Source organism: Carettochelys insculpta, chromosome 10 (genome assembly GCF_033958435.1).
Source record: "Carettochelys insculpta isolate YL-2023 chromosome 10, ASM3395843v1, whole genome shotgun sequence".
NCBI classification, from domain to species: Eukaryota; Metazoa; Chordata; order Testudines; family Carettochelyidae; genus Carettochelys; species Carettochelys insculpta.
The window spans coordinates 21874039-21888095 of record NC_134146.1 but is presented as its reverse complement, the minus strand read 5'-3'; the positions used below and the strand labels follow the sequence as shown (position 1 = coordinate 21888095).

The 14057-nt window shown below is 44.9% G+C and overlaps 1 protein-coding gene across 2 annotated transcripts in view; it reads left to right on the top strand.

Annotated features, from left to right (window-relative positions):
- The window catches only part of XRN1 (5'-3' exoribonuclease 1), a 73533-nt gene that overhangs the window by 49438 nt on the left and 10038 nt on the right, over positions 1-14057 (top strand). For both annotated transcript variants that reach the window (XM_075004144.1, XM_075004143.1), the window contains exons 30-34: positions 3180-3249; positions 8053-8278; positions 8933-9034; positions 12774-12869; positions 13185-13299. In XM_075004144.1, the coding sequence (XP_074860245.1) occupies positions 3180-3249; positions 8053-8278; positions 8933-9034; positions 12774-12869; positions 13185-13299 (609 nt within the window). The remainder of the gene's footprint in view (positions 1-3179; positions 3250-8052; positions 8279-8932; positions 9035-12773; positions 12870-13184; positions 13300-14057) is intronic.

Sequence of the window (14057 nt, the reverse complement as noted above, 5' to 3'; positions counted from 1 at the left end):
GCAGAACTTGCGGATGAAGAAAGAGACCTTCCTCGAAATCTGCAGCTGGCTTGCCCCCATGCTACGATGCCAGGATACCTGGATGAGGCTAGCCCTCTCCCCAGAGAAGTGTGTGGCCATCACCACCTGGAAATTGGCCACCCCGGACAGCAACCAGTCCATTGGGCAGTAGTTTGGGGTTGGCACACCCACTGTCAGGGTTGTCATCTTCCAGGTAAGCCCTGCCCCAGACTCTGCCCCACTGGTGGGAGGGAGGGGGCCTGCAGGCTCGGGGGACCCCAGGCACCGATTGGGAGGGAGCAGGGCCAGGGAGGCGGGCAGGCCTAGCTCAGAAGGGATACCACATGGCCGCTGCCGGAGGGGTCCCTCAGTGGGGGGGCCCGGTAGGGAGGGAGGGCATGGAAGAGGAGGGGGCAGGGACCTCTCTGCGTATGCCCACGAGTGCGCCCATTCCCCTGCGGATCGTGAGGGCCATCAACAATGTGCTGGTGAAGTGGCTGGTGAGCATCGGCGACCTGGACGCAGTTGTTGAGGGCTTCACCACGCTCGGGTTCCCCCAGTGCTTCAGGGAGATTGACGGGACACATATCCCCATCAGGGCTCTGGACCACAGTGGCAGCCGATATGTCAACTTCAAGGGGTACCACTCCATCGTGTTCCAGGCAGTGGTGGACGCCCATGGGAAGTTCACAGACATTTATGTTGGCTGGCCGGGCAGGGCACATGACGGGCAGATCCTGTGGAACTCTGCCCTGTTCTGCAGGATGGAGACCGTGACATTCATGCCCCGGCGGGGGCACACTGTCAGGGATGTCATGATGCCTCTTTGCCTCTTGGGCGACCCGGCCTACCCACTCCAGCCCTGGTTGATGCGCCCATACATGGGCCACCCCACACCATTCCAGGGGCGTTTCATGCACGGCTCACACGGGCCCGCTATCCTGTCGAGTGTGCTTTTGGCCATCTGAAGGAGCAGTTCAGGTGTCTCCTCATGCACCTTGATGTGGGAGTGGAGAATGTCCCGCAGATTGTGGCCTCCTGCTTCGTGCTCCACAACCTCATTGAAGTCCGTGAGGGGACTCTGCCCCAGGGCTGGATGGCGGAGCTGGCCCACCTCTACTAGCAGCCCGCTGCGGCCCCAACAGGCGGCTCGACCTGTGACAGGCTCCGGATCCGGGAGGCACTTCGGGAGGCATTCAGCCAAGGGGATTACTAACCCCCACAGGCTCCCTGCACACACCCCTATGCACACACCCTGCATCCTCACCCCCCCACAGTAATTAGGGACACAGGGTGCTGAATGCTAACATATATTTAACCCTGAACCATAAACAACCACAAGCAATGTAAATAGTAAATGGTGAATAATAAAAATAACAACCAAAACTTTATAGGGAGTGAACTATATACATGGGGGTAAGGGGACTGGGGCAGGAATGTTGGGGAGTTCTAATCAAGGGATGGGATGGAAGGCTGCGAGCCCCGGCACCCGTGGGCGCCCCTCCTACCCTGGGTACACAATATCCTGCGGGGTGCTGATGGGGCCGGAACCACCGGCAGGTAGGGCCAGTCAGCATCTGGTCAAGCCTCAGCGGAGGGGGCAGGTTGTGGCTCGGGCGACCCTCCACGGCCACTGGGGCATGATGCCGGAGCTGGGGTGCTGTCCACGGTGGCCCACCCTGGCAACAGGCTTGTGGGCTGGGGGGTGCTCAGCCATGGGGCGTTCTGGATGCAGTTCTGCTGCCTGGGGGGGCCTCAGCACCTTTGGGGGGCGCTCCATGGGAGAGAGAGCCGGGTGCTGCTTGCAGGCATGGGAGTGCTCTGATCCCTGACCAGGAATGGGCTTTAGGGCTTCGGGGCACACTTACCTGAGGCACACTTACCTGTGTGCACACTTACCTGAGGTGGCCTCATATATATCAGGTGATGCCCAACTGGAGGGGTCCTGGCTGCTGACAGCGGAGGGCACCGCAATGACGAGGGACCTGTCTGTGGACTCCCCACCAGATGGGCGTCCACAGTGGCGAGTCTCTCGTCCTCCTCCTCCGGTGCGGCAGGGGCTTGGGTGTGGCCAGATGCGGGGGAAGGCATTGTCCACAGCCAGGAGGTCCTAAAGCTCCAGGTAGAAGGGGCAGCTGGCAGGGGCATGGCTGGATCTGCGGGTGCTATCCCGGGCCCACATGTACCCCTACCACAGCTCCTTCGCCTTGCACCTGACCTGCTCCAGTGTTCAGGAGGGATGGCCATGGGCAGCCAGGCCCTGGGTGAGGTGGGCAAATGCTGGGGCATTCCTCCGGTGCCCAATGGTGTCCCGGAGCACCTCCTCATCGCGCCAGAGCCCCAGGAGGCCCTGGAGCTCTGGCTCAGTCCAGGAGGGGGCCCTCCTTTTTGGAACCCGGTTGGGGTCTTGGCTGCCCTCATCCAGGTTCCTGGGGCTCCCCTGTGCAGTGCAGGGTGGTGGCCAGCTAGCCATCCTTGCGGGTCTGGACTCTCATGGCATTGCGTTTCCTCAGGGGAGTGTGGCAGGCAGCCCTGCATGTGCTGCTTGTCTCACACTCTCAGCTTCCTGGCGTGGGGTATCTGGGTCCTTGCAGCTTTAAAGGCTGTAAGGACCTGGGGACCATAGAGGCTTGCTGAGGGTGTCTAGAACGGCCCTGCTCTCCAGCAGGCTGCCGCCATGGAGGACTGCTTCTTTCAGAAGAAGCAGTCCAGGAACATCTACAAATGGCTTCTTCCGGAAGATTCTTCTAGAAGAAGGTTCTCTTCCTGATTCTGAAACGGAATACAGAATCCGGAAGAGAGGGCACCTTCTTCCGGAAGAAATCCGAAAGAGCGTCTTCTATGTGTGGACGCTCCTCAGATCTTCTGGAAGAAGGCACCGTTCTTCCAGAAGATCTTGCCTGTGTAGAAGCGGCCTTAGGGATTGCTATCGAAACTGTGACTCTAGAATACTGCTTATAGTGCATTTACAGTTTAAGAATATCCTAAAAGACAATTGCACATGACCTTTTTGAGGAATTTCCTGATAGTGGAATTAAGTTTTGTGTATGAGGGACAGGAATAATGAATGTCACTCTACTAATAATTTAGTTTTATGCCTTCTTCATTACCACTTTGTGCAATTAATTGTAGACAGGCATGTAGACAACTTTAACTGTGCATGTAATTATTTTCTACAGCTAGCAGAGATATGGATGTGCTCTTTGAAGTTTTGTTTGATGAAGAATTCCCTGGAGGCCTGACGATAAGGTCTGTGTTTGCCTATCCTCCCTGAGGTTGAATTGAATTTAAATTACTGGCTTTGTGTTGATGTGTGTGTTTTTTAAACACCTCATGAGAACTTTGATCAACTCAGTTTAGAGGCAGTTTTCCTTCCATAAAGTGTTTTCAGTATTTTTGTCCCTCATTATTTATGATTAGAGACAGTTTCCTGAAACCACAATCTGTGTCTCTGAAGAAGGGCTATTTACTTGTGATACTCAAATCCACAAGTGCAGGTCTTACCTTCTCCAAATCAACTACCCTGATGCTACATGCAAAGCCCTAGAGAACTAGGTTATGTTGATGTGCTTGCAAATAGAATGTTTTCTGAAATGTACTATTTATTATCCGTATGCCTCTAATCACACTGTATGTAAATTAGATTTTGGTTTTATAATAGTGCCTTTCATGTTCTGGTTATAGTTTCTAAAAAGTCCTTTACAAAACAGGGAGAGACTTTGTTGCTGGTAGTGGGGCAAAAGTAGGTGAGTGCAGAAATCATTATAAGCAGTATCTTATATATTCTGCAGCAGCTATACTCACATATTTCACCCTGCCACAACATTTTGAATAATCAAAGCTTTCAGATTTAAATACAATAGACCAAGATTTTCAAAACTAGCAGCGTCTTCTTTGAAGTGTCCCTGTGTGTGTTCCATTTTAGGTGATTGCACACCCTTGCTCTATAAATCAGAGAGATTTGTAGTAGCTGTGCCTGATTGGATCACATGTGCTGTCCCTATCTCATGCCACCTTAGACAATAACATAGCATACCACCACCCTGAGTTTCTTTTCTACCACCTTTCACTTGAGCCCAAGCACTTAGCAGCACCTCTTAGTTTGACCTACTCAGTTTAGTTATTTGGGCAATAATAAGTTGTTAGTTTATATTTACTTCTCCTTAATCTATTTTGTCTCCTTTTATAAAAATTATCTTATATTAGGAAATAAAGTTTCAGTTATTAGTGGAATATCATAGTTGTCCTCCCTGATGGGTGAAATCTCTTCTTTGAGGATCATGCCTGACTTGCTGTGTTTTAAATGCTGCCTTACATGCAGACTCTATCCCAAGCTTGGACAGGTATTCATTGTGTGTCTGGGACCTTGGTTTGTTTGCTGACCCATAGGTATTTTTGAATGTTTTCACAGTGGTGGTGGCTCATCTGTGCAGACAAGTAGTCATCACATTCCTCTGTTTGGATGATTGATTACTCAGAGTCAGTTCAGCAAAGGGCACTAGAAGATACTGAAAACACAGTAGTTATTTCCACTTGTCCAAGCTTAAAAGTAAATGCACAGAAATCAGCATTCACACCGGTGCAGAAGCTGGAGTTCATTGGGACGTAAGCCAGCTTTGCAGGGGCTGAGAACCTCACTGTCCCAATAGCAATTCACATTGGTGGTGAGGGGGAGAGGACTGGGAGCCCTTATGGCACAACCCCTATACACTGCATTCTTCCTACCTACCTAAAGACCACATCCCATGTTCTTACCTAAGCTTACCTCTTCATTCCATCTTAATCAACCTATGTACCTCCCCTCATTCTTCCTCAGACCAAATGGGATTAAATGAGAAGCATCACTTCGCAGCTTGGATATCCGAAGGGTTCTAGCCTTTTACATTGAGGCTGGGTCTACATGTGCCCCTTCCTTTCGAAAGCGGCATGTTAATGAGCGGGTTCGAAAGATGTTAATGAGGCGCTGCAATGAATATGCAGTGCCTCATTAGCATAATGGCGGCCGCGGCAATTCAAAAGTGAGGTTTTTCGAATTGCGTGCCACCTGTGGAGATGGGACCTTCTGAAAGGACCCCCCAGTTTTCAAAAGCATTTCTTCCTATCTGGTGATCGGACGAAGGGCTTTTGAAAACTGGGGGGGTCCTTTCAGAAGGTCCCGTCTCCATGGCCGCCGTTATGCTAATGAGGTGCTGCATATTCCTTGCAGCTCCTCATTAGCATCTTCCAAACCTGCTCACTAACTTGCCCCTTTTGAAAGGAGGGGGCACACGTAGACACAGGGTGAGAGAACAGAAAATGCTCCTTTCCCTCATATAACAATCAAGAGGAGCTGCCATATCTAAACAGGCGCTGCCTAAATGGTTCTTCAGATATACTGGCTTTTGTTAGCACTAAAAGCTACAACTCTTTCAGGGACACTCTCACATTCCATCCGAGCTTCCCTCTGCTTCTGTAGCCTTCCTTAAAATCTCCATTATGGTCTTCTGTAAAGCAGTAATTTTGGTGCCAGCCCATTCATTCATGCAACATTATGCCATAGAGGAGGGGTGAGCAAACTTTTTATGCCATGTCCCCCTTTTAGGTCTTGCAGTTAGAATGTCCCCCTCACACCTCGTAACTGAGGACCACGGGAAGGGGTGCAGGTCGGGGGCACGTGCTGGCCGGGAGCTCAGGCTCTGGGCAAGAGGCGGCTGCCCCTGGGAGGGTAGGGAAGCACTATGGGGTGGGCTGTGGTGCTACGGGGGGGTGGAGTGTGAGCACCATGCTGGGACACCTTCCAGCCAGCCTGGTCCCTGCTGCTGGCAACCGGTTCCTCAGCCTCCTCTCCATGATTAGCTCAGCATAATCGGCTCCCCTCCCTACCCCCATCTTCTGCTGCATCGCCAGCCCTGTGACACAGCGGCAGAGGGCTGGCGATGTAGCAGAAGCTGGGGTGGGAGGGGAGGCCAATCACTCTGTGCCCCCACCTTACAAAGTGTCAGAGGTGCATCCCCCCCCCGTTTGTGCACTTCTGCTAGAGAGGAAAACTCATGCTCAGATGCTATATGTAGACTTGCAGTTTTATCATCTGCCATGATTGTAACTCTGAACCCCTTTTGTTCCACTGAGAGGCATTGCTCTACAGTCAACTAAGGGGAGCATGCAAAGGAGAAGAACTTCAGTTACTGCACTGAGTGAGCAACTTTCTATGGTTATGCTACAGGGTCTTCTTACCTCATCAGATTTCAGACCCTGCTACAACTTCAGTATCCCCTCAGTGTTAACGCACCCAAACCAACCAATGCTTTTGTTTATTCTCCCCTTCTTTAGATTGCACATTTATATTATTAAACCAGTGGGGCACATTCCTAGTATGGAGCACAATTTTGCATTCATACTTAATGTCACTAGTATTCTCAGATGACAAATCTCCTGCAGGCTGTCTGCCTCTCACATGGTCTTCTGTGGCTCAGCCCCTCTGCCAAGTCGCAAAGTTTAACCCCTTTTTGGGGTAATTGAAAGATACAAATGAAAATCCAAATATTTTGTTGTTCTCCCTTAGATCACTGAAGTTTTCTGCTTCTGCTTCCACTTACAGAGCCTGATATCAGGGCTTTCTGACCCAGAAGATAACTGTGCTCCCTGTAGATCTCTTTCACCTATTGTATGCCCTGAATCAGCTCTGTCATCACTGCACTCTTCCAGAAGCATACTCTGCTCTCTGTGGGTTTCTGTCCACAGAAAAGTCCTACCTTATCTTGTCCCTTTTCCATGGCCTGCTGCGGGATCAGTTCTGTCCCTGCAGCATTCCTCAGGCCTCCTGACCCAGGCCTTTTCCAGAGAGAGAAGGAACTCCTTTCTTCCCTCTGTCCTGGGTGTTTAATTCAGTTCTGCTTTGTTTAAATAGTCTCTTCAGCTAGGGTCAGTTACTCATTACACCAAGCAGAGATCACTAATTGCCTCTACAGGGCTAGATCGGGGACAAGGCTGGGTAACTGATAGGTTTTGAGCTAGACTGAGCCCAACATGTTTTATAGGGTAAGCCAACATGTGACGAAGTGTCATTCAGCAGAAACCTGAGCCTCTTCCTACAGGTATAATAGTTAAGTATGCTCTTCATGAGCTCCTAATTCCTTCTAAAATATTTAGCTCATTCTGCCAGTAGCTTCAGACAGGCTTTTCCCTTATGGTGGGTAGAGACAGTTTCTTCCCTGGTCATTCTTGAATGATCCCTTCTGAGTCTCCTGCAGCTCTTTTCTCTTTACCTGTGTATCAAGCATTGGGTCACAGTTCTGCCAGTTCTACTCCAGACTCTGACCACCTGATCTCTAGGTTTTTCGTACCCTATGGTGGTTTCCTACTTTGAGGGAGCAAGCAAATCTTACAGAAGTCTTTATGTTGGGTACCATCCTGTGATGCCAGGTCACACAACCCATATGCCAATCGAAACAATCCCATGGGAGGCAAAGTGGGGACAGGTGGGTTGAATCCCAATTTTCCATTGAGTCATCTCATTCTTGTATGGATACAAAATTTATATTTATTTATTTAGATCAGTAGTCACATTTTCAAAAGCACTGAGTGCCCCACAACTTCCATTTTAAGACCTATTTTAGAAAATTATGTAGTATAGAAGTTTCTGGAAACCAGGATTCTGATGATGTTTTTGACTCTGCTGCTTGCATGAAGAGCATAGGCAAAACACTTGATATATTTGCACATCAGTTTATCATTCTGTGAAATGATTAAAACAATATTGACCTCAAAAGCGTACTATTATCATTAGCTAATATTTGTGACATGCTTTTGAACTCATTGCTTGAGAGGCTATATAAGCTCAAAGAGTAGTATTATGTATTGTGTTTAACTTGCTTAGTCACCAGTGGTAGGCAGTAGAGAATTCATATAGTTAATGTCATAGCCAAAGGACATTACTTCAATTTTAATACTAGGTATGGTCCCAGTTCTTACTGTCCATCTAAAAATGCTATTAATAGAGACGTGCAGAAAATGGACAATGAACAAAATAATTTTTAAAATAATTAGTTGACTTGTTTTTCTCTTTTGGTTTAGGTGCTCTCCTGCCAGAGGATATCGTCTGCCAGCAAGTGCCTTAATTAACCTGTCTCATGGTAGTCGGTCAGAAACAGGAAATCAAAAACTGACAGCCATAGTGAAACCACAACCAGCTGTGAATCATTACAACTCATGGTCATCTGATTCGTCATTTGTAGGCTCACAAAAAGTGCATCTAGGTGGTCTCAACCATTCTCCTCGTTCCCTTTTTGTTCCTACTCAAGTAAGATCTTTATTTTATATATAAAAACTTTTTCCATAGAAGTGGTGTTAGTACATTGATGCTGAGAGAATTGTTTATTTTTCCTAGTTAAGTTTAGACAAAGTTTAGTGACTCAGTAATATATGGAGCATTTTACACTGTCACTATTTCAGATCCATCAGAAATTCAAATGCCCCTAATCTTTATCCCTTTGACAGCAGTTTGAGGGCTGTGAAAGAAAGTTGGTAACTTCAGTCCAGTTACTAGCGGGCACATGTCTAAAGTAGCCTTTGTGTTAGCAATCTTGGCAGAAAGGCAACTATCTTCTTTTTCCTGCCCCTGTCAGTAATGATTGCTCCTCTGGATCAGGTTTATATCCATGCTGAGAATAAAAAGAGGACTTGATTTCCCTGTGCTAGCTATTTTGCACATTCCTGAGAATTCAGCTCATTTTGGAAATAAGCAAGGAAAATGGCATGGATAAGACTGAGTTGTCATAGGCTTAATTTAACTTTTTTCTCTTAATGAGTTTAAAGAACAATGAGAGCTTGAGGGATAATTTATTGTTTAAGGATCCTCTCATTTTGTAAATCCGTGGAAGAAAAATCATTCTACAAAATAACTTAGAAGCAATGAAACATCTACCTTTTTTTTTTTTTTAAATCAATGATTTAGCAACTGATTGGAAGACAACATTACAATCACAGGGCTGAAAATCAGGGCAATTTCATTTCACTACAGAAAGGATCATTTCTGGGAGGCAATCAAAAACAAAAAGTAAGTGTTGTGATTAATTTTCTTATTGGGCATTAAAACTTCATATTCAATTTGTATGTTCAGGGATTTAAACCTTTTGAAGGCATTGGAACAAATAGCGCTCAAAATCAAATGGAAGATTAACCTGGTTGTTATTTAGCAAAGTATACCTCGCCAGAGGAAGCAGTTCTTTAAGTGCTTGCTCATATTAATTCCATTTTAGGTGTGTGCACACCCACATATATAGTTATCCACGGTTTCTGCCTTAGCAGTATCTGTAGGTCCAGCTGTGGAGCCCTCTGGAATGATACTTCCATACAGTGGTATGTTAAGTGCTGCCATCCTGTGCCCTCTTAGTTCCTTCGTACCTACCATGATGGGTGGAGCACCTTCTCTTACGTTGCAAGAACACTAGCAGTTTTTTTCCTATACAGATTTCATTCTGTTCATTGTATATAGTTCATAGTTCATCATAAGTAGTAATTATCTTGGGTTAGTTAATAAAGTTTTGGTAGGGACTTTGCCCCACTACCTGCCTTCAAGTTGTCTTCAGTATGCAGTGGGCCAATGACAGTCAATGATCCTCATGACAGTTGTCTCAAATGTCTAGGACAAAACCATGGAAAGGGCAAGTGTAGTATTTGTAAAAACGTTTGCCTTTGCACCCAGGAGTGGGATGTCCTTCTGAGGGCCCACCTAATGGAAGCAGCTCTTCGGAATCCTCCCCTGCAGATTTTATACTGAATGCATTAGCTTCAGCATATAGTGCTCCACTGGCACCGGACTCAGCCTGGCACCACTCCCCTTTACTGGTGACCAGAAAGTGAGAAGAAAGGAGTCTCAGCACCGAAGGACAGATGGTCTTCAGGCAAAGGTTCTGTGTCAGGCCATGTCCACATTGGGGCACATGGGGGTACTGCTACAGTTGGATCCCCCCAACTCTGGCCAAGGACCTGCAGTCCACCTAAGGCTGTAGCAGGGGCTACCAGCCTTTTGTGGGGTCCTCAAGTATATCAAACAGGGCAGGTGCGAGGGTCATCCTCATAGTGCCAGCATGGCCGCACCAATGCTAGTTCAGCACACTGCTGAACCTCTCTGTGGCAAACCCATTCCAGTTTACTCTCAGGTCAGGCCTAATGTCCCAGAATCGTGGCAGTCTTTTGCATCCCAGATTGTTACGTGGGATGGTGGCCTGGCTGTTCTCACTAAATGTGCAGGAGCAGCAGTGCTCAGCTGAAGTTCAGTATGTCATGTTGGGGAAGTCCAGCAGTGACTTACCTTCCCAAGTGGAAATGGCTCACCTACTGAATGGTTCACCTCTGGCCTTGCACATTACCAGGACCAGGCATTCCGTAAGTCATCGCAAATATTCATCTTCGTGAGACAGGATGAAAAGTTGCTTTGTGTCCACTCCAAAGAATTTCTTCTTGGTCACAGCCTTAATTTGTTTCTGCTCTGACCAAGCAAATGTGCCACCTGCAGGGTTCATTCCTGCTCACTCTACAGGATACAGGTCTTCTCAGCAGCCTTTCTAGTCCAGGTGCCTATTCAGAACATTTCCAGAGCAGCCACCTGGTCTTCTGCCCTTATGTTTATATATGACTATGCATTGACCCAATAGCCCTGGGACGATGCTGGCTTTAGTAGTGCACTATTGTAGGTTGCTAAGCTGTGAATTCTGAGCTCACCACTATGGATACTGCTTGTGACTTTTCTGAAATAGAATTGACATGAGCAAGCACTCGAAAAGAACAGTTACTTACCTTTTCGTAACTGTTGTTCTTTGAGTTGTGTTGCTTGTGTTCATTCCATCTTCTGTCCTCCTACCCTTTCTGTTGGAGTTTCTGGCAAGAGGGAATTGAGGCCTTGCTGTTTCAGCACCTTCTAATACACCACCACATGGAAGCACAACTCCAGAGGATGCTACAGTTGACATTACGGTTACCACTAAGACAGAAATCTCTAACAGCTATGCATTTGGGTGCGCACACACCTAAAATGGAACTGACATTTTTTATACCCTTTTTATAAACCATTTTTATACACTAACTATATCATCACAGTATTAAAAAGTGTTTTCAAAGGAATATACAGTGAGAAGAATTAAGCTGTTGCTGTGGCTATGGCTGCATTTCTGGCTTGCTTGTTAGAGGCTAGTATGTATAATGGCTCATGATTTACAGTGGTGTCCTTTTGCCTTTGGCTTTACAGATTTTTTTAGCATGGCCAGACTGCCCTTATCAAACACAGGTGTCTTGTAATCAATATTCAGAGTGAGTCAGCCTTTAATGAGTCTGTAAGGAAGTGAGTGCATTAACCCATTTCAGTGTGGATAGATTTAAAACCATAGGTTGAACCTCTAATCTGGAAGTTCCTTGTATGGCAACATGCATAAGCCAGCGTGATTTTAGTTAGCTAGACAACCACTAATCATGGATGTGGCCAAGTTTCCCATGATCACATAGTTTGTTTACAGCCACCAGTCCTGGCTCTCAGTGTTCTGTGCTGTTATTCAGCTGTAATTTACCCCCTAAATGTTTTCTAAGAGCCCAGTAAGCAATGTATTGGTTATGTGTTAGACAATATTGACCTCCAGTGGTCTGGCAAATTATCTTGTTCAGCACAGATAAGGTCCCAAGGGTGCAGGATGAGAGAGGTTCAATCTGTGTTTAAATCACCAAGCGGAAAGCCTTGAATTAAATTAATTTTAATCAACTTTTTCATGTGTATTTCAATTATTTTCTAAATAAAGGTACCTTTGTCATTGGTTAATAACCATTAAAATATGTTGATTTACAACTAAATTGAACATTCTCACTAAATTTGGTACATCTTTGTGCTACATTACCTGTATTAATTTATTTAAGTAATTGTACAACTTGGGGGTGAACAAACTTTTTACATCAGGCCCCACTTTTTGTCCATGCAATTAGCAGCCCCCTCACCACGTCTCCTCCCGTCTAGTGTAATCTATACCAATGGAAATTTTGGTTATGGTCACTTTAAAAAGAAACCTTTTCATTGTGTAAGAAAATAAGTGTGTAGAATATAACACTTTATTAATTGGCATATAAATGTGAATACAAATACATAAAAATAGTAACATGTTTCAGCATTTTTAATTAGATGGATGAGCCTGAGACCTAGCAGCCAACCATACTGCAGAATGTATAATTTAAATTACCCAAAGAAAAAAACCCCACAAACCACCAGCCCACTGATTTAAGTAAAAATAAACTTTTTATATGTACTGTTAAAAAAAAAAAAAAAAAAAAAAAAAAAAATCACTGACTTCCTATCCACCCTCCCAATCAGGCCATAAAATCCTCATAGTAATTGTTAACATATGTGAGCCTTATTCTTATGCAACTGCATGCACAGATGTACTTAGAGGTGTCTTTGGTGAGGATTTGCAAGATCAAGGATTTATTAATGAAACACAATTCATCTTGGGAACCTACTTTTGGAGGAAAACTTGAAATGCATTTTGTTACACTTCATTATTGTAGTAAAATTGAGGGGTTATTGGTGAAGGCAAGATGACAAAACTAATCCGCTTTAACATTTTAGGGAAAAATTTAGAGTAAGTGGTAGCATAAGTATTTGTTGCCTAGTTTTCAGAAATTACAAACACCTACAAATGTTGTTCAAGTCATTGAGAAGGGCAGTCACTCAACACTTTTGAAAACTCAAGCCTTAATAATTAATTTGTATCTCTATCAATGCAAAAGCTATATTTATAGTTTAATTTTTTTGTCAGGCTCAGAGTCAACAAGACGATGAATTTTGCAGCATTTGGCAATCACTGCAAGGGTCTGGAAAATCTCAGTATATTCAACAAAATATGAATGAGAAGGTTAGTATATAACAGATTGTGAATAACATTTTCACTGAAGTTTCTTCTGTTCAGAGACAAAATATTGGTTTGTGAGGTTATGTATGGACACTTGGGTAGAAAACAAAATATAGAGGTATTTCTATATTTTATTGAATTCATCACAAGATTAAATATATTTAGACTTATATAAAAATAAGTCTAGCTGTTTTTGTGTACTATGATATAACTTTATTCAGAATTATGGAAAGCAGTGATGACCTGTTATAAAGATTGTAAATGATCGTGTGTCTGTCTTCTGGATAAGATTAAATATGTGAATATTTCAATTCCTAGGTTGCAATTCTACCTCAAGAAACAAAGACAGGAACTGGCAGCCAGTTCTACAAACCAGGCTTCAATGAGACTACCTTTAAAGGGCAGCAAAGAAAACAGGAGACATTTAAAAAGAGTAAGTACTATAATCAGAAATTCAGTTTTGAAAAGCTGGCTTGTGTTTCTGATTGTTATAGAAATATCCACTGAGATTTTTTTGCGATCAAAATTTTATAAACATATGTATTACAAACAAAATGCTGACTCTATTCTGGTCATAAGCTGGTTCCATTCAGCCCAAAGGAACTGTGATGAGCTATTTTTAAGCATCTGATTTCTTTATTAAGCCTGCAGTCTTCAATCAAGTAATTGTCTCACATTATCAACCTTACAGAGGATATTTTTATATATACAAACTTTTGAAGCAAAAGTAACTGCATTTACTAGACACAAGTAAAGCTACCTAAGTAGAGCCCTACCAAATTCACAATCAAAGCTACCTAAGTAGAATCCTACCAAATTCACAATCCATTTTGGTCAATTTCACAGAGAATTTTAAAAATAATAATTTTCATGATTTTAGCTATTTAAATGTGAAATTTCACAGTTTTGTAATTATAGGGGTCCTGACCTAAAAAGGAGTAGTTGAGGGCTTGCAAGGTGATTGTAGGGTGGTTGCAGTACTGCTGTCCTTCTTTCTACACTGCTGTTTTTAGCGGTGCAACCTTCAGAGCTAGGCAGGCAGAGAGTGGCACATACTGGCCAGGGGCCCAGCTGCCAATGCCGAGCCACCGCCAGTAACAGCATAGAAGTGAAAGGTGGTGTTGCTGGGCTCTTGACCAACATCCACCACTCTGCTTGCTCAGCTCTGACGGCAATGCAGAAGTAAGGGTG